Raw genomic sequence first — 21,086 nt, 5'->3', positions numbered from 1 at the left:
GCAATACGGAGAGGTGTAATCACAATCCCAGGCAGTATCTGATGGCTACAGGCTTGAAAACAGCTCAAGCATGTTTACATCTACGTTAGTGATTCCCCCTCAACAGCTCTACTGACTCTACACCCCTCCAGTGTGTCCAGAGCGCGGGGCTGAGCGGAGTTGCTGGTTCTGGCAGCGCCTAGACCGGTCCCTGCACGGCAGTGATTCCCGACGGAGGGTCCCGAGTCACCCTTTCCCCTTACCTACCCACCTGGAGGGAAGGGCCGGCGGAAGGCCAGAGTCCCCTCCATTTCTGCAGTTCCATGCGCCTTTGCAGCATCTATCGGATACTATCTTGGCTCTTCCAGGGAAGGTGACGCGCCTCAGTCCCAAGGCACTGACAGAATGCCTGCCCAGTGCCCAGCGCGGACAGTTAATACCAGCGTTTGATGCATTCACAAAGTCATTACTGAAAGCGGTTACTACCAAACGCGGCCAGGCGAGCCTCACCAGCGCTTCTGTTGACAGCCCCGCCCAGCGCCCATCCCGGGTCACACCGGACCGGGGGACGCATGCGCAGCTGGTGGGTGTAGGCGGGGATGGCCGGGCGCGCGCTCGCGCGCGGCCGCGTCGTGTGAGTGGGAGGGCGACGCATGCGCGGGCGGCGGTGGCCTTAAGGGCGGCGGCAGCGCCGGGTGTCTCAGTCGGCCAGTCAGCCGGCTGGGAGGCGCGGTCCGGCGCTCGCGCGGCGACGACGACGGCTATGGCGGCGGAGGAGGAGGAGGTGGACTCGGCGGACACCTGCGAGAGGTGAGTGCGGCGGGGACTTCGTGGGGTTCGGGAACGCGCCCCCCACGATGGCCGGGACCGGGCCGGGCGGCATCGCAGAGGACTCGCACCCCGCCTGGTCTCTCCGTCGTCCGGCCCGGCGTGAGACCGCGCTGCGCCCCGAGGAGACGCCCCGGCCTAGCTGTGCCCCTGGAGCGCGCCCATCGGCGCCGACCCGGCTGCGCCGGAGCCCGCTGGACCCCCCGCACCGAGAGGCCGCCGCGATGCGGCGTTAGCGTCCCTGCGGGGCTGGCGGCGGGGTGGCCCGGCACCCACACAACCGGGCCCGTCGGCCTGGGTGTCTCCTCTGACCCCGCCTGCCCGAGGGCGGCCGGCGGGCGGTGACCGGCCGTCCCCGCACCTGCCTCGCGCCGCGGGAAACGACTGTGGCTCTCCGCTCGCTTGGGACTGCCGTTCCGCCTGGAGGTGCGGTCGGGACTGAGCCTCCGGAGCCGGGAGGAAGGGGCGGTGCTTCCCTGGGGCCGTCGGAGGAGCACCCACGGTTTCCCGAGGAGCTGCGGGAGGTGGCGGGGGTCGGGGGCCGAGGGGAGGAGCCCAGCGAGGGAGGGCGGCTTGGGGGCGTGGCTACATGGCTGGGTTTCCGGAAGCGTTTAATTCGTCGATACTTAGGAGAAAGTTAACAGGTAGCGAGGTCAAAATTAACAGCCTTTCTTTTTTTTTTTTTTTTAAGTTTATTTATTTTTGAGACAGAGTGAGACAGAGCATGAACGGGGGAGGGGCAGAGAGAGGGAGACACAGAATCCGAAACAGGCTCCAGGCTCCGAGCTGTCAGCACGGAGCCCGGCGCGGGGCCCGAACTCACAAAACCACAAGATCCTGACCTGAGCCGAAGTCGGACGCTCAACCGACTGAGCCACCCGGGCGCCCCCGGAATGAACAACCTTTCAAGCAGGGGTCTTTGCTTCTGAGTGTCGTGGCCTTGCCGGAGGCGTGCGTGCGCGCGTCCGAGGACGTGCGTCTGTAGAAAACTTCGTGGAAGTGGAGGGAGGGCAGATGTCCAGCGTGAAACCCGATCAGTGAGCATACTAGGTTTTCCACCTGTAACGAAGTTCATGCCCTTGACGGCAATTAATTCGCGGAAAAATTAAATTACGAATATTATCGCCGTCTATTTCGAGGGTAGTACTTTCTTTTGGAAAATAAACTTTTGTGCTTACCTATATATATATATATATATATATATATATATATATATATATATTTTTTTTTTTATTTTACTTATTTATTTATTTTGAGAGAATGAGAGAGAGCGCAGGGGAGGGGCAAAGGCGGGGGGTGGAGAGAGAGAACCCCAGGCCGGCTCTGGCTGTCAGCACAGAGCTGGACACACGGCTGGAGCCCACGAACCCTGAGATCCCGACCTGAGCCAGGAGTCCGAGGCTTAACCAACTGAGCCCCCCGGGGCTCCATCCCTATATATATTTACTATTTTGATAGCAGATGTCTAGACAAAGTTGCATGCGACACGTAACCTGAAAGAAGATCACGTGGAGTACCGTGAAGACAGGTGCACTTGGAAGGATGCGGGGTGGGGGGCAGTTTTGAATATTAGAAACTGGGTTCTTCCCAGGGAGTTTGTTTACAGTATCAGTGGGCCCGTTGTTTTGGTTTGTTGAAGAACTTCCTGTTGAGGTAAGATGCGGAATGCCCTCACGTGGACACGAGTAGGAGCCTGATTGGTAGCTTGATCCCCTGTAGTTTGTTGCAACATTTCTTGCTCCTTCTGAAACTGTGTTTAGGTGGACTTTCTGGTCTCCGTGTTGTGGTGGGGCCTGAGGCTCTGGGACACGACTGTGAAAGGAATTGGCGGCTGGGGCGATGTCCGCAGATCAGTGGGCACAGACTCTGAAGAATCGTAGGGAGCTGACCGGCCGCAGTCCCACACAGAGGCGGGCCTCCTGGGTACTCCTGGCGCTGTACTTGAGCAGGGTCCAGTGTCCAGACTAGGGTGGCCTTCTGAACTTTGCCAAGCAGGCGCTCAACCACCTGCTCCTGCTAGGCGTTGCCTGAACGTGCTCGTATTCAAGCTAAGGTCAGCCCTGTGTGCGCAGTATTACTGTTCGTTTTTCATTTGGAACTGCACCTGAGAGGGGGACCGGCACCCCATTAGCAAGCGGCAGAGCTGGGTTGGAGCCCAGGTGTCTTGACTTAGTTTAAACCAGGTCTCTGCTGCCTCTCAGTGGCACTGGGACTCAGGCAGGAGCTTGGTTCTTGTTTCTTTTGCTCTACTGACACTTTATTTAATCCTTGCAGTGACGCCTCGAACTGTCCCAAGAGCCAGTGTTGGTTGCCGGGAAAACACAAATCTTGGATGGAGTTTTCTAAGGCATTTCAGGTTTAGATGGAGAATGGACAGTAACAAAGGAAACAATCATAAAATGGTTTAGGAAGGCTTTTTTGGCGCTTAACGATTCTTGGTTTTTTTCTGTGACTTACATAGGTAGCCATGCCTGGACACCCTTTGGCTTTCAACATCTCACCCCTTTCCTTGCGATGTAGTTGAGAAAGCTAAACGTAGCAGGAGCGGGGTGGACTTCTGCGAATGGCTGCACGGGTCTCGCACAGAATGATTATGTGTCAGTGGAGTGGCGTTGAGGGGAAAACCGCCCCGGAGTGGCTCGGCTGCAGGGTGGACAGAACAGGTGGTTTGCAGCGGTGTGTTGGCACCGCCCTGTGCCGGCAACTTTTGGCAGCTTGAAATCAGCCATGGTGGCAGTAGTCACACCACGGAAACCATCACATGCTGTAAACACAGGATTGTTTTTTCTCCCTCTCTCCTCCAGTGGGTTTACCAGCCTCCTGTTGGATTTACATCAGAATTTGACTGTAGTTCTTTGCCGTGCAGATAGGATAGTGGATTTCTCTATCTTTTAAAACGCTGCTAAGATCAGTGACTTCTCTCCGTTGCCATCTCCCTTTCCCAAATCCTTGCCACCCAGCTTCTTAAAAGTCATAACATTTCTGCATGACACATCCCAGTGGGTTTTTATGTTTCTGGGTACTTAATCTTTCTGGGGTCTTGAGTTTTCAGTGTTTGAAATTCTTACCAGACCTTGTAGCTCTTAAGACATTTTGCTTTGTGCCTTACCTCAGACCAGTAGTCACTTTTATTAGGTTCTTTTCTTTTCCCCGTTCTTTATTTAAAAAAAAACATTTTATTGTTTATTTATTTTTGAGAGACACAGAGGCAGAGCATGAGCGGGGGAGGGGCGGAGAGAAAGGGAGACACGGAATCTGAGCTGTCAGCACAGAGCCCGACGTGGGGCTCGAACTCACAAACCACGAGATCGTGACCCGAGCCGAAGTCAGATGTTCAGCGAACTGAGTCAGCCAGGCGCTCCTTTCCCGTTCTTTAAATGTCATAATTTTCCAAGACCGTCCTTCATCTTTCATCTTTTGTCTTGTAGTTCCACTCATCCTTGACGTGTCTCTTTTGTGGAGAGAACCGAGATGTCAGCCTCATGCTGGTGCCCTCTTCCGTGTTCTAGTGATGTTTCTAACTGTGTGCCAGATGCTTGCAACTCATTCCTTAAATGTAACGTGTCCAGAGTAGGATCTCATTTTCACCTTTCTTCCTCTGAACTAAACAATACCGAAAGTCCGGTTCTTCTCCTTGACTTCCTTATTTTCCTTAGGGCGCTTCCGTGCTCCTGGTCATCCGGATTCAGAACTGTGGCCTGGTCTTTGCCCCCTTCCATCCATCTTCTTTGCCCTGAATACCAGATCTACCAAGCCCAGCTGATTCCAAGTACATCCGCTTTCCTTTTCCAGTGTCACTGGGGAACCACCTGGCCCCAATCCTTCTTACTCCCTTTCCCGGATCATAGCAGGCTTTAGCAACACGTTTTGTTCCTATGCTTTCAACATAGCTTATTTCATTAGTTACTTTTATCTCTCCAACAGACACCGTCTTGTTTGCCGTGTAGCCACACACAGGGGCTTTATTACAACTACTCAGCCTGACTTCAAGCCCTTTGCAACAGTGTGGCTCTTTCTTATCTGTCTTTGGAGTCTTATTTCCTCCTGTTGGGCTGGGCTCTCCTCTTTCGTTGTTTCCTAAACATGTTCCTTACCTCTGTTTCCTCCCTTGGCTTGGTTCACACTGTTGTCTGTGACCCAAAACAGATTGTAGTCTCCCTTCCCTAAAGGTCTGTGGTGTTTTCCTTGATGGTGCTTCTACCCTGTTTTCTAGTATAGTTATTTGTATATTTGTTTTGTCAGCTCATTGAGGACAAACCTTTGTCACACTCAGATGTCTGGTAGAGCCTGATGGGGTTTTGTAAATAGTAAGCTTCAATTAATGTTTATTGAATTAAACACTTCAATATTATGAACTTATGCCGACACAAACATTAAGAAGAAAACCCTAGTAATTGATTTTATATTTTGCAGATTTATAACTTGATGTTTTACATCTTAAGATGTTCAAAGAACATCAAAAGATACATTCATAAGAATTCAAAGTTTGAATTTGACTAGGATAACAATAAGATCCTGAACTTGAGTTATATTGAGGAGGTTGGGAATATGGTTCTATTTCTTGACCTTGGATGAACCAACTCATACTTCATTGTTTTGCCTGTTCTCCAAAATGCCAGTCACAGACCAGCAAATGGAGATTTTAGTGCTGTGACAAAGAATTTAACAAAAGATTGTAAAGTCCCAGGATGGTCCACTTAATAAAAACAACACTGGATAGTACGTTTGAGAATTACAGATGACTCTGAATGGAGTCACCTGTAATTCCCCACCCCTGATTGTGAATCATAAAGAATTGTGTGGAAAGATGATTTTATTAAAGTTATTATTGGGGCGCCTGGGTGGCTCAGTCGGCTGAGCAGCTGACTTGGGCTCAGGCCATGACCCTGCAGTTCACGAGTTTAAGCCCTGAGTCAGGCTCTTTGCCGACGGCTCGGAGCCTGGAGCCTGCTTCAGATTCTGTGTCTCCCTCTCTCTCTGCCCCTCCCCCACTGGCACTCTATCTCTCAAAAATAAATAAACACTAAAAAAAATTGTCTAAATTATTATTCAGTTTGGTCTAGGATTTTTAGTTTATTTATCTAGTAGATAAACTTATTTTAAAGCTTTTTAAAAATTTTTTAAATGTTTTTTATTTATTTTTGAGAGAGAGAGACAGACAGACAGAACATGAGTGAGGGAGGGGCAGAGAGAGGGAGATGTAGACTCTGAAGCAGGCTCCCGGCTCTGAGGCCTCAGCCCAGAGCCCAGCGCGGGGCTCCAGTTTGTGAACTCCAAGATCATGACTTGAGCTGAAGTCAGTCACTCAGCCAACTGAGCCACCCAGGTGCCCCTCGATAAACTTATTTTAGAACTAACATGAAATGTCACTTAGATTTGTTAAGCAGCGTAAATCTAAAAGTACACCTGTAGTTCTATTTAAGTATGTTTGGTGCTGTGTCTGACTCCAGAATGGTGTTTACTGTGTGAAAAAAGGTAGGAAACAATTGGGGGAAAGTATCACCAGCACCTGACTATGTCTAAAATACTGATTGTCCAGCTCTAGGTCGGTCTTTAAAAGTTAGATGTTAAAAATATAGGGGGTAAAAAGTTAAAGAATGTGAATTAATATATTAAAATATGTCAGAGGGGCTTGGATGGTCATTGATCTAATGGTTAGTGATAATTTGAATCATGTAAGTATTATTTATTTAAAATGAAAGGGCGTGTTAGTCGCCTAAGTTACGGTTATATGAGACCTAATTCTTTTTGTTTCCTCTTTTCCAAGAATAGGATTTAGGAAACCATTACCCAGGAAAGAAGGCCTTTATTTGCAGAAGGGTCGTAATGTCCAACTTGAAAGTTTTTAATCATTCACTGGGTGAGGAATTATTTTAGAGGAATATATATATTCACACCTCAAATTTGGATATTTGCAAAAGAAGCAAAACCTCATAGTTTCTCTAAATGAGGTACCACACTGTGCTTTAGAGTAGGATAGAGAGCGGTAATAAACAGCTTTTCTGTCTGGACAGCACCAGTATAGAGATGGAAAGTCATATTAACCAAAATTGTAATATAATGAAATCCTCTTTACTTATAACCTAATTAGAACTGTTATTTAAGTGGCCAACAGTGTGTGGAAATTGGCCAGCCTTCTGTATGTTTTCTTCAGAAAACGTTGAAACCTGTTTCACAATATTTATAGATTGTGCAATTCAGGTTTGGTAATACTATAGATAGATGTCTTAGAGAACAAAACAGGGATTACCAGGAAACTTAAATGTGGATGGCAATAGGGTATAAATACTTTGTTAATGATATTTGAAAAAGTAGGTAGAAAGTTAAGGTAAAAAATGTAGTGTTTTATCTCTCAAACTCAGGATACTTAAAATCAGATTCTTAAGTTAATAAACTCTATTGATATGTTAAGCATATATTTGTCTTAGAGTTGCCACCTCTCCTGCAGTCTTTCAAATTCTTTTTTTCCCTTCCTTCCTTCCTTCCTTCCTTCCTTCCTTCCTTCCTTCCTTTTTTAACTCAGAAGTCTGCTCACTAAAAAGATTCTCTGTGTTTATTACAGAGATTATAAAGCAAGATTTGTTTTATTTGGCTTTTGATTTGATGTTTAGGGCTGGGATCTCCAGTCTTGCTAATAGGCGTGTAGAAAATGTTTTGGTGCACGTTGGTAAGTCTTCCTGTTGTCCTAGATAGGTGTTAGCCCCATCGTGAATGACTGTTTCTTTATATCGTGACTGACCTTTGGGTTGCTTCTGAAGTTAGGGCCTCAGCCAGTGGATGAATGGTGTTTATCAATGATCTGCTTAAATAAAACAGGGAAGTGTTGCTTTTCTGTTTATTTTCTGAAGCTATGAGAAGGCAGCCTGTATCTTGGTTACCGTTTTGTTTGTTTTCTTGTTTACTGTTTATATCTGGGCCACATGAGTTTCATATTTACTTTGGATTTTGTGACCTCAGAAGAATTGCTGGGTATCTGACAGGCTTCAGCCTTGTGTCCTTAGTGCCAGTTTCACACACCAAGCCTACGATGCAGAACAACACTGGAGGACACAGGAGATCTTGTGGAAGGGGCAGAGGGTCTCTTAGAAGATGAGGTTTATACCCGGAAGGCAGAAGGTGAAGTTGGATGAGTGTCTTGGAGGGTTGAAGCAATAGAGGTGGCCAGCTCAAGACTGGGAACTGGGAATGAAGAGTGATCAAGAAAAGGACAGAAAAGAGAGACCCCAGCTTTGTACTCTTTAGAAATGTTCCTTTGAGGGGCGCCTGGGTGGCGCAGTCGGTTAAGCGTCCGACTTCAGCCAGGTCACGATCTCGCGGTCTGTGAGTTCGAGCCCCGCGTCAGGCTCTGGGCTGATGGCTCAGAGCCTGGAGCCTGTTTCCAATTCTGTGTCTCCCTCTCTCTCTGCCCCTCCCCTGTTCATGCTCTGTCTCTCTCTGTCCCAAAAATAAATGTTGAAAAAAAAAAATTAAAAAAAAAAAAAAGAAATGTTCCTTTGAGCCTATTATGTGTGTTGGAGTCAATCACGTGGAGTATCTCTAAGAAAGAAGGCAGTTTCTATAAAACATATTATCATCTGGTTTAGGCAAAACTGATTGGACAGAAATACTATCAAGGCTTAGGAGAGGAGAGGTGTCTTTACAGTTCCAATGAGTAAAAATAAAATATTTTACTATGCTTTGTTAAATATAGATTTTTCAGTTTAAATGTACTTCAGAAAAATTCACTTAAAAACAATTAGCTGCTTCGATGAAAAGGTTGCCTTGAAAACCTGAAGAGGATTGGTGGCTCCTGTGGTTGAAAAGCCCTGAGTTTTAGTGTGATGCACTAGACTTGCAAACGTAAAAATGCTGTTTTGCCTTTTCTCTTTGAGTTAAGCCCATCATCAGGAGGCAAAGATGGGTGGACCAGATCTGTCCTTTGAAAGCTGGAGTAGGCATAATTCCTATATTGCAGGCTGGTGTATAACATTTTAAACTCGAGGACCTGTACGTAGCAGGTATTCAGAGAATGTAAATTTTTCAAAAAGACTGTAACATGGGGCACCTGGGTAGCGCAGTAGGTTGAACATCCAACTCTTGATTTCAGCTCAGTTCGTGATCTCACGGTTCATGGGATCAAGCCCTGGGTCAGGGTCTGTGCTGGGGGTGGAGCCTGCTTGGCATTCTCTCTCTTCCTCTCTGCCCTTCCCCCCACTCCTGCGTGCACATCTGTGCGCTCGCTCTCTCTCTCTCTCTCTCTCAAAATAAATAAACTTACAAAAAAAAAAAGAAACAAAGACTGCATTTGTGTTTTCTTTGCCCCAACGTGTCTGTGATGTCTTTTGGAGCACTAGTAGATTATAGTTCATTTCACTTTATTTGTTTGTTTGTTTGTTGAGTACCAACCTCTGATTCTGGCAAGGAACTATGCTATGGTTTGAGGGATATATAAGAACAATGATGAGATTGAGTTATAAGTAGCTTCCTTTTGGTACTAGCTCATATTTTTGCGGCCTAACAGACTTTGATGACCATTCCTGGTCAAGGACAGAAGAGCTTCAGCTTAATAATGGTTTACTTTTTAAATTTTAAGCTCTAAATATCAGGAGATTCTTTTAACTGCCCGTTAACTGCTTTTTTTTGCCAACAATTGACAAATTGTTGAATGATTGAAAAACTCATTGCTAAAACTTTGAATTGTTTTTCCTTGATAATTTGTAAATAGCCTTATATATTTATAGACTAATGATGTTTTCTATTATGTTTATACCTTGTTAACAAGTTCTATGTATCATTTGTGGGAGATGCCTAGGGGTCATGTCATCTTACCCTGTTAATGTAGAAGGTTTGAAACTAGCACAGAGAACATTTGGAGTGGAGCCTGGTTAGAATGTAGGCTACTGTGTGTCTTCTTCGCCTTGCAGGTCTAAGGAATGTGCCTTTGTCCTGTGACTTTGTCCTGTAGGTCATGACAATTCCTCACGCATTTTAAGGAAGATAGTCACCTGAGAAAAAAGAGCTTTTGAAGTCCGACAGAATTGAATTTAAATTTCTACTTGTGTCACTTCCTTACTACCCTAATACCCTTGGATGTCGTGCTTAACATTTCTGAACCTTACTTTTAACATCTGCAAAATGGGGATAACTTGGACCGAAAATACCCTGGATTCTGAGTGACTTAATCATTATGCAGGCATTTATTGAGCGGCTATTACACATAATGCCCAGAGAGATTCTATAGGACAGGGAAATGTAGCATGGACCTACAAAGCTTAGAAAAAGCTGGATTTCTCTACTCACACCTATTCCTAGTTGTGCGTTCTGTGTGGTTATTAGTGGTACCTGAGTCAGAAACCTGGAAATCCTCTATTACTCCTTCTTTGTATCCAACCAGTTATCAAATCCAGGCTGTTTTCCTTTTTTTAGTATAAAATTTTATTATGATGAAATGCTTACATCTTAAGTGTTTATTTGCTGGATTGTGACATATGCATACATCTGTGTAATTCAACCACCTGTTTAGAGAATGTCACTGCCATCTCAGAAAATTCTCTTATATTCAAGTGATCCACTTGTAATTCACTGTAGCTAATACATTTCAGGTGAAGCAATAACTTCATTTATAACAGCAATGTATGGTAATCTACATTGGTGAACACAGAGTCCTTACCTTCAAGGATCTTACAGCTGGGCGAGCATATTGATGAGTAAATATGAACGTTATAACACAACTTGAGAAGGAAGAGAATAGAGTTTGTGTATTGGGTGTTAATCCTGCCATCTTGATCTCGTCCTGTTTGGGTATGTGGGCAAAGGGGAAATGAAATCGAATCAGAGGGTGGTAACAGGTATAATGGATCATGACAAGAAGGGGAGATACATGTTGTAAGGCTATTCAGGCCCAGGAAGCAAGAGAACAGGGGATATTGTGTGGCCAGAAACAGAATAAGAAATGGCAACAATGACACTAGAATATCAAGTAAAAGGCTGGAGCAGGGCTGAGCTTCCTATTGTAGGTAGCTAGAAGTAGCCTTCCCTTGGAGGTAAGGAGTGATGCAATATGACCATTCTTTGTCAATTTCCATCTTCAAAGTTCTTCTGAACCTTATTTAAAACTCTCATTTTAGGAATTACTGATTAACATCACATAATTTTAGTGAATTGTTCTGTTGTCATCAGTATAATGTCAACTACCATTTATTGAATGTTTCAGTATTTTATCTTGGGGGCGCCTGGATGGCTCAGTCGGTTAAATGTCCGACTTTGACTCAGGTCATTATTTCGCAGTTGGCAAGTTCAGGCCCCGCGTCAGACTCTGTGCTAATAGCTTAGAGCCTGGAGCCTGCTTCCGATTCTCTCTCTCTCTCTCTCTCTCTCTCTCTCTCTCTCCCTCCCTCCCTCTCTCTCTCTCTCTCTCTCTGCCCCTCCCCCACTCATGCTGTCTCTCTCTCTCAAAATAAACAAACATTAAAAATAAGTAAGTAAGTAAATAAATAAATAAATAAATAAATAAATATTTTATCTTGGAATGTACTCCATGCTTTACATCTGTGGTAGTGGTCCCCAAAGGTAATGGTCTCAAAAGACGTGTCCATTTTCTAATCCTTGGCACCTGTGAATGTTACTTTATATGGGAAAGATTCTGCAGACTTTTAATTTAACTAATTACAATTACTTTGAAAACTGCGATGATCCTGGGATGTCTGGGTGGGCCCTAAATGCAATCACTAGTGATTCTATAAGTGAAAGGCAGAGGGAGATTGATTACAGACAGGGAGAAGGACGTCACACAGAAGGCAGTGTGGTAATGGATGGGGACAACTGGAGTGACCCTGCCTTAGGATAAAGAATACCGTAGTCACCAGAACCCAGAAGAGGCAAGGATTTTCTGATAGAGCCTCTATTGGGAGTGTGGCCCTGAATAAATTTCTGTTGTTTTAGGCTATGAAGTTTGTAATTTGTTATAGCAGCCGTTGGAAACAATGCCCTTGTTACTTGAGAACACACATCATGCACTTCCTTATGTGCTTGTGCTCATGCCCTTCATGGGGGATGCCTCAATTACCACTCTAAATCCTGTTTACCTAGAAGATGTAGCTCAAAAGTAACTCTCTGATGCCCTCAAGGAGAACTAATCACTCTTACCTCTGTTTGATAATTGATATGTCCCAAGTGATTAAAATAGTTCCTCACAGATAGTTAAGTGCTCAGTAAGTACTTGTGGAATGAATTCATTCCATCGTGTATTATAGTTGCTGGGTCACCTGTTTCCTCCATTAGATTCCACCCTCCCCCTTTGATATAGCATTGTATAAGTTTATCAACAAATCAACTGTGTTGATTTGACACTATTTATATACCATTTATATACTGCAGTCTGGTTACACTTTAGCTAACACCTCTTACAACATTACTTAAGTGCCATTTCTTTTGAGGTTGCGACATTTAAGATTTGGTCTCTTAGTTTTGAAGCGTGCATGTTACAGATCATAGTCCGTGTGCTATGCTTTCGATCTCCAGAACTTAGGCCTCTTCTAGTTGTACCTTCTAGTTTGTATCCTTCAGCCTGTTTTATTTTTAAATATTCCTTGGCCTCATCTTCTTGGTGCCATAGCCTTGGCTTAGGCCCATACCTCTCATCTGGAAGCTGCAGTGGTTTGTCTTTCTTCCTTCTCGGATTCATTTTCTCTTTAATCGGGAAGCTCTTCACTTTGGATATCCCTGGTCAGGAGCTAGCTCTCACTAACTGTCACAGAACTGCTGACGCTTTGCGTTTTCCCAGATTGTTAGGATGAGCTTGTGGTCTGCTGCTGCCAGGCCGGGAGTTAACGGTTCGTCCTCTCCTTCGTTAGCTACTAGCAAAGCCTGTCTTTTCTCGTGTCCCCACACCTTGCCTTACTGGTTGCCTCAGGCTTGCTTCTGTCCCCCCTGCCAGATACCTGGGTCATTCTTTTCATCTACTGTTCATTGGACCCTGAAGCTTTTTCATCAACAGTTAACCAGGTCACTCTGGGCCAGCCATGTGTACCTGTAGGTTCACAGGCTGAAGTCGAATGTCTGCTGCCCAGTACTTTACCACAATGCTTTGTATGTATCAGGTGGGTTGTGCCACAGGTAGACAGCTTCACCGTCGTATGGACGATAAGTTTCCTGTTCTGCTTTTCTTCAGATGTGACAGCTGGGAGTTGAGAAGAGCATTAACATCTCTCTTTGCATTTTGTTTTTGATGCTCTAGGTCAGGATGGCTAACTGGTTGGCTTCCCACCTGGTGCCCTACATCTACATCACACCTTAAAGAAGCTGAAGAGAAAATTTTAAAATGTAAGGTTTTCTTCCTGTAAGTTAACTGAGCTGTTTGCTGAACTAGATCTCATAGGTCACATTGCCCAGAAACTGGAGATAAGGTTCTGTGTGTGGTCTGTTTTTCCCTTTACCATGTTATTAACAAGTGCAGAAACGCTGGGAAGCAGGGGTTCTCAAACTTTTTGGTCTTGGGTCCCTATTATACTCTTTAAGAAAAAAAAAATTTTAATGTTTATTATTTTTTTTTCTTAAAATTTTAATGTTTTTATTTATTTTTGAGACAGAGAGAGACAGAGCATGAGCAGGGGAGGGGGAGAGAGAGAGGGAGACACAGAATCCGAAGCAGGCTCCAGGCTCTGAGCTGTCAGCACAGAGCCTGACACGGGGCTCGAACTCATGGATTGTGAGATCATGACCTGAGCTGAAGTCGGACGCTTAACCAACTGAGCCACCCAGGTGCCCCTTTAATGTTTATTTTTAAGAGAGACAGCGTGCAAGCAGGGGAGGGGCAGAGGGAGAGGGAGACACAGAATCCGAAGCAGGCTCCAGGCTCCGAGCCATCAGCACAGAGCCCGACGTGGGGCTTGAACCCACGAATGGTGAGATCATTACCTGAACCGCAGTTGGACGCTGAACCAACTGAGTCACCCAGGCGCCCCCCCTACTGTACTCTTAAATTAATTAAAGGACTTAAATTAGTAAGGACCTTAAGGAGCTTTGTTTATCAGTTATAGCTATCAATGTTTACCAACTAGAAATTAAAATGGAATTACTTGAAATATGTTAATTTATTCATTTTAAAGTAATAGTAAGAAACCTATTACAGATTCATGTTTTCTAAAAATAACTACTTCCCAAGCAGAAATGTAGCGAGAAAAGTAGCATTGTGTGCAAACCTCTTTAACGTTTGGCTTAATAGAAGGTTAACCGGATTGTCGGATCTGCTTCTGCATTAAGACTGTTGGTAATCACATCCATGTGATCTCTGGAAACTCCACTGCATACCCATCAAAGAATGAGAGTAAAAAATTAGTTTTGTCATGAAAACAGTTTTGACCTCCTAGATCTCCGGGAAGGGTCTCAGGGACTCCCCAGAGATCCTGGCTATGCCTGATCTCATGCTCTCGGTGTTCCAGAACACATGGCCTTGTGTGGTGAAGCACTTACTGGACTGGAACAAGGATTCCTGGTCCAGGCCCAGACCTGCAGTCTGGTGGTGTCAGGATCTTGGATAAGCCACCGTCAGTTTCCCATTTGTTGCCTGTGAAACGAAGGGGCAGGATGATCCTTAAGTTCCTTCTGGTGCTAGTTTCGTAGGATTCCTTAATTCTGCGTTTCAGCGGTGTGGAAACCTGTTTTTAAAATTTCTTACGAGCACTGAAATTTGCCCAAACTTGCACTGTTGGGGCAGGGCAGTCCTGGTATCTCTGGGTATATACTTCCTGGCAGTGGTGCTCACTGGTTCCCTACTGATTCCCTACCGAGAGAGTCTGGGGGTGCAAAAAGGAATGAGAATCGGGCCCTGGTTCAGTGTCAGATGGGAAAACAAGTGGGGTGAGCTACCCAATAGCGGTTACGGTTGGTGTCGATGGGAATACGCAGACATCTGTGTTCAAAATGCTGCCGTGGTTTGCTTTGGTACCGATGCTGGATCATGTCCTTTTCTAAACCGACGGCATTTCCCCCCACTTGGAGGCCTGGGCTCCATTACTATTCTGAATGAATGCTGAGTTTCCTCTTTACTGCTACTGTGTGGTACAAAACCTGACATTATTTGTTTGGCTGAAGGGCAGAAACTCCCAGTTCTCTGGTGTTTGTCCACTACGGGTGAATACGGGCAAGTAGGTGGTATATCTAAAGTGTCAATAATTCAGTTGATAATTTAACAGAAAGGAATTTCAAATTGGTTTTGTCTTTAGTCAATTTGGGGGAGGTTTAAAGTGTTGAGTCCCACAGCACTGAAGGCAAGTAAAAGTTTTTATCTACAAAACTGTGATTCTTTGCATTATTGTTGGACTTGAACCAAAACTTCATGCCAAGACTTCCTGCCATACCCTGTCACCTCTTTTCTACTAAACTTTGAAATGACTTAAGATTCCGGTTATGTGTTTAATACAGATACTGTTAGTCCTTCCCTAAATTCCTGGTCACTTTTTAGGGAAAAATGTTTCTTTTGAGTCTGACTTCAGTCTTCAGTGATTAATCTTCCAGTGTTAGACAAATTCAAGGTATTCTTTTGCTATAGTCTGCACAGTTAGAGACCTCCAAACAGTGGGTCCATGAGCACTAAGTTCCTCTCCAATTCTAGAAGCCTCAGACCCTCACTTGGTAGATGTGAAAAGAAGTCCAAAGAACTAACATGACTTGCGAAAAGACCTCGGCAGCAGGTACTTTGAGACTTCCCTGAGATAGATCTTCCCACTTAGATGAGAATTACTTGCTTCAGTAAGATGTATGCTTTTTTTTTTTTTTTTTGGAATGACCTAATAAAGGCTAAAATCCTTTGAATTGATACCAGTCTAGAAGATTATTAATTTCTGATTGCTCTGAGAATGCTCCTCTTCTCAGGAGAAGTAGGGAGACTAAGCAGAATTTCTTTTTTATGTTTTCATTAGGTGTCCCCTGCACATACAAGAAAGAACCTGTTTGTATATCGAATGGGAATAAGATATGGACACTGAAGTTCTCTCACAATATTTCAAACAAGACTCCACTTGTCCTCCTCCATGGTTTTGGAGGAGGTCTTGGACTCTGGGCACTGAATTATGGAGATCTTTGCAACGATAGACCCATCTATGCCTTTGACCTGTTGGGCTTTGGACGAAGTAGCAGGCCCAGGTTTGACAGTGATGCGGAAGAAGTGGAGAATCAGTTTGTGGAATCCATTGAAGAGTGGAGATGTGCCCTGGGATTGGACAAAATGATCTTGCTTGGACACAACCTGGGTGGGTTCTTGGCTGCTGCTTACTCGCTGAAGTACCCCTCAAGGTAAGTGATGGTGACAGAACAGAGACAGCCAGCTGCTGGTCTCTGCTAGCCTGTCTTTGGTGGTTGTTGGTGTTTGAGCCTTTCAAGACAGATTCTCTTACAGGATCCTTGAGACCAAATAGGCACAACCAATGGCCAGTTTAGTGACTGAAATAATGATGTCAGTGTTTTCTTGTTACACTTGCTAAACATTGGTAGAAGGCTTGAGGAAAGGACTTTCTGTTTGCCAGACTTGAGAGTGTCTACAATTTAAACCACAAGTAAGAATTGTTTCAGTGGTGGGGTGCCTGGGTGGCTCAGTTGGTTGTGTCCAACTCTTGATTTTGGCTCCGGTCATGATTGCATGGTTTGTGAGTTCAAAGTCCCACATCAGGCTGTGCACTGTAGTGCAGAGCCTGCTTGGGATTCTTTGTTTCCCTCTCTCTCTGCCCCTCCCCTGCTCATGATCTCATGGTGCCTCTCTCTCTCTCTCTGTCTCTCTCTGTCTCTCTCTCTCTCTCTCAAAAATAAATAAATGTTAAAAAAAAAAAAAAAAGAATTGTTTTAGTGGTATTGCTTATTGTTATTGTTATCATTAGATCTCTGGGCCCAACAGGCTTTTACTAACCTTTTTCAGGTTATAATAAAGTGTAACAGGAACCCAAAGGTGAGAAATTAGAAGTCCTGGGGGCCAATGTTATTTTTTGGCTTAGAGCAAATCCTTCAGCCTGGAAGCTTCAGTTTTCTCACCTGTAAACTACAGAAAATATATCTGCATAGTGTATCTGACAGGGTTTTTATTATCTGTGCCCTACCTTTATTGTTACACATTTATTTTTCAGAGTCGTTTTGAATTAATGACTTGAATTTTGCTTCAGAATCTTTGTACTTCTGCTTTCTTTGTTTACCTTATTTTCTTGTGCTATTTCCTATTTGTTTCAGCTCTGAGTGAAGGTCACATTTGAGTGCTAAGAAAATAGAAGAAAAGCTTTTTTTTTTCCTTATCATTCCGAAAGAGACCAAAAAAAATCAACATTTTTATGTTGCCGGTGCATTTTCTCATTAGACTAATTTTTAAATCCAGAATTGCAGCCAACTTTGACGGTGAGGTCCGTGAATGAAACCTAGGATGATGGTCGTTTGTTTTCAGATGGCATGCACGCACCTGTGAGGCCGCCCCGTCACGTGACCTCAGGTGTGCTGCGACACTTGGAAGCGTGGGGCAGCAGCCCTGCGTCCCTGAGGTTTTCTTCCCTCAAACAGTGGCTTTTTCTGTACACGTTCTTTGTCTCAACTTCAGCTTTAATACTTTCCCCCCTTGGAGAGTTTGTAGTCCTGGGTGTGCTAGCCGGTTGTAGTGTTGTCAAATGACAGACCCCTTCTTCCAAAAAAATCCAGCAAATTCTCTGTTTCTAGTTGGCTTTTGGAATTTACTATCTTCTACTGTGTCCTACTCGTAGCGGAAAGTAAGAGAAGAAGTGGATACTTTTCAGGTATAAGATAACAGGGGGCTCTCTGCAGGGGGGCTGGGCTTCCTTTGTTTCTTATCAGGGGTTTATTATGTTTCTCTCGTGGTATTTATTCTTTGGCGATGTGATACAGGACTATGTGGGCTAGACCCTGGCCGTGAATCCTGGCCCTTCATGGCTATTTACTATTTAGGTCGGTCGGTGAGAGTTTCATTTGCAGTTACGAAGTACTCTGAAGAAATCAGTGATTCAAAAGAGAATGAGCACTTTGTTTTCATTTGTTTATTTATTTATTTAAATTTTAATTAGTTAACATACAGTGAAATACTGGTTTCAGGGATAGACTTCCGTGATTCTTCACTTACATGCAACACCCAGTGAAGAATGAGCACCTTAAAACTTTCTATGAAAGGGAACAGCAGCATACTTTGAATGACATGGTGGGCAGCACAAGTCTCTGAAAGCAAGCCAGTGGTTCCTGCTAGTGGGCTGCGTTTTAGAAAATGCGTTTTGAGTGCTTGTGCCTAATGCTAGAAATAAAACTAAAGAAATGTGTCAGGACCGAGAACCACCGAGAGAATGCTTGAAATAATTAGCATGTTTAAATCGAGCGATTGCTACCCAGTATTTGAGAAGAAGTCTAAAGACCATGTTGGCTATTCAAGCCTATATTCTTACCTGTATAACTTACATTCTTAAACACAAGTTAATTTCAAAATAGTGAGGTCCTCTGGATTTTCAGGTATCCCAAATCATGCATGACGTTTAGTCAGACCACTGTGGTTGGGCACATGGTGGTGCCCAGTGTTAAGTTCATGAAACAAGGAGGCCATCAGACTGAGGTGGCTGTAATGCTCTCGTGGCCTACGTAAGCAAATTAAAATCTAAGCCTGTAATTGCCTCAAGGTTACGAAATTGAAGCCTAAAAACAACCAATCACAAATAGCCAACTTGGTTTTAACCTACAGCCAGTCAGATAATTTACTCTCTTTGCTTCCACACATTCTCTACGTAAGTCTTTGCCCCGCTCCTTTTGCTGGAGCATATCTAACCACTCACTGCCTCATTCAAATTTTTGCTCAAATGAACTCTGGACATTTTCAATATGCCTGCTTTATCTTTTAACAGTATTAACTGAGTATGGAACTACCTACTCCCAATGTCTCTTACCCAGCTTTCACTTGATCCAGCTCTTTGAAAAGATTTTCATTTTTTTTAGAGCAGTTTTAGGTTTGCAACCACATTGAGAGGGAGGTACTGACATTTCCTGTATAATTCCCGCCTCTACACTGCACATCGCCTTTCCCACAGGTACCATTTATATTGTGCTGTCACGAGATTAAATCTTTGAGGGCCACCCTGGTGCCACAGGCGGTTGAGCGTCCGACTTTGGCTCAGGCCATGATCTCACGATGTGAGCCGATGATTGGAGCCCCCTGTGGGCTCACTGCCGTCAGCGCAGAGCCCGGACTGGCTATTTCTGTCCCCCTCTCTCTCGGCCCCTCCCCCGTGTTCTCATGTTCTCTCTCTCTCTTCGCTCGCTCGCTCGCTCTCAAAAATGAATAAACATTAAAATATATAAATCTTTGCTTTTCAGAAAGATTTTGCAGGGAGGGGGTTGAGAAGAAGGAAAAAATGATCTAGTTGAGATCAGAGGAGATGCACTTGATTTTCTTCACTCACTGTGCATCTTTTCTTGTGTCTCTGTTTTTTCTCCTAATGGACTCTGAGAGAGTTACCTTTTTCTTTGTTTCCTCCAGTATAACAAATACAATCTTTCTTTTTCTTTCTGAAGTAAAACAATTTTTTCTACGCGTGCAGGAACAAACCCAAAGACAACAGTCCATACCTATTTCTGTTCTCATCTTTTATGGGTGGCCCCATTCTTCCTTTTTTATTTTTATAGGGCAGTTTGAGGTACAGAATGAAAGTGCATAGTTTACTAGTTTAATGTACTTGTTTAGGAAGCGTTCTTTTGCTAGAGAACAGATAAAACCCGATCCATTTTTTTTCCTAATTTTTATTCATTCGGTCAACATAAGATGCTTCATGTCTATGAGCAGCAGAGTGTCTCTGTCCATAAAAGTTGTTTTGTGGCCTAACTTGTGGCGGCAGTCACGTATTTTCCCAATTCTTAATACTGGTTGAAAACTGAGCGATGAGCAGTTGTGATGCTTTATGTAGAAAAGCACCTGGATGATTCCTCCATTGAAATATTGGTAATGAATGAAATACTTTAACATTATATTCCAGCAGGTTGGTTGTGTTTAAAGAATGTTTTTTATATAAGTTTTTTTATGTTTATTTTTGAAAGAGAGAGACAGAGCATGAGCTGGCGAGGGGCAGAGAGAGAGGGAGACTAAAGCAGGCTCCAGGCTCTGAGCCGTCAGCACAGAGCCCGACACGGGGCTTGAACCCAAATACTGCGAGATCACGACCTGAGCTGACGTCGGATGCTTAGCCGACTGAGCCACCCAGGCGCCCCTGACGAATGTTGAGAGACTGTATGTGTTTAGAAGGCTTAAGATGTGCTGGAGAAGAGATACAACTTAACCTGCTGAGGGGTGTGAAGGGGGTGGGCAGGTCCGTGGGAGCTCTCGAGGAGAACCTGGCCCGGTATGACACCTGAAGAAGTGCAGTGTAAGCTGAGGTTGAGTCTCAAGGGGAGAGCATTCTAGGCAGTGGGGAAAGAAATTGCTAGGTGGACAGCTTGGGCCCTTCTGGAAAGGCCATGTGGCTGGTGAGCAGAGGGGTTACAAACCGGTTTGTGGGTTTCTTTAAACGGGGGCACAATTACTATGTCCCATCCCCCAAATGACCTTCGTTCATCTCGGTTCGCTTACCACGATGTGTATGAGAGATGCCATCGTAGTTTCATTTGTAGGTTAATGTGCTGTGTCACAAACAGTAGGGCCACTCGCGGCGTGAGGCGTCATGGGCTGCCATCCCACTACCTTCCTCTTCAGGCTGTGTGATCCCCCGTAAGGTGGGCACGGGAGAGAGTCGAGTGAGCCAAGCGCACTACGCCATAAACACCTTGTCATAAACTACGGAAAAGGCCCGTGTGGAAACTTACTGATTTAGGAAGTGTTTGGCCAAGGGAATAGATACAGTAGAATAGGTTACGACTGGTCTTTTCTTCTGCACGCAATGACTTTCAGGTCTTCTGACCTGCAGCCTTGCCTGGCTCTGTCTCCTGACGGTACGGAGATGGGCTGAGCATTTTCCTGCCAGCCCCACTTGAGAAGAAAGGCTCCTCTACTTGGCCTGAAGTCGGGGGTCTTTCGTGCGTTGTTCTCCTCGGAGCTGCTGCCTTGTCCCTCAGAGGCGGAGCCGGCGGGAAATGCCTTGGGGCTAGCCTTGGGGCCGAGGGTTCTTCCTCTGGCTTTCCCTGCTCCTTTCCTTCTTCTGTAAGTAGGTCCTTTGGTTCCCTTGTGCTCTTTGGTTCTAGGCCTGATCGTCTTCTTGTATCATTTCTGGCTGGTGGCTGACCTTAAAGCCCATGAGAGTCAGGTTTATATCAAATACCCTTGTTGGCATTCAGACTCCCTCCTCCCCGCC

At 44.9% G+C, this 21,086-nt stretch overlaps 1 protein-coding gene across 2 annotated transcripts in view; it reads left to right on the top strand.

The window, feature by feature from the left end:
* The first annotated feature begins 663 nt into the window (after positions 1 to 663).
* The window catches only part of ABHD5 (abhydrolase domain containing 5, lysophosphatidic acid acyltransferase), a 31,480-nt gene continuing 11,057 nt past the window's right edge, over positions 664 to 21,086 (top strand). The window contains exons 1-3 of one of the 2 annotated variants that reach the window (XM_030329351.2): positions 664 to 789; positions 13,022 to 13,107; positions 15,705 to 16,077. In XM_030329351.2, coding sequence (XP_030185211.1) covers positions 743 to 789; positions 13,022 to 13,107; positions 15,705 to 16,077 — 506 coding nt within the window. In that variant the 5' untranslated portion in view covers positions 664 to 742. Of the gene's footprint in view, positions 790 to 1,632; positions 1,845 to 13,021; positions 13,108 to 15,704; positions 16,078 to 21,086 lie in introns of those variants that run through there. The other variant, XM_030329352.1, reaches the window with a different exon arrangement.

The sequence above is a fragment of the Lynx canadensis genome, chromosome C2 (genome assembly GCF_007474595.2).
Source record: "Lynx canadensis isolate LIC74 chromosome C2, mLynCan4.pri.v2, whole genome shotgun sequence".
Classification (NCBI taxonomy): Eukaryota; Metazoa; Chordata; class Mammalia; order Carnivora; family Felidae; genus Lynx; species Lynx canadensis.
This window is presented reverse-complemented; position numbering and strand designations above follow the sequence as displayed.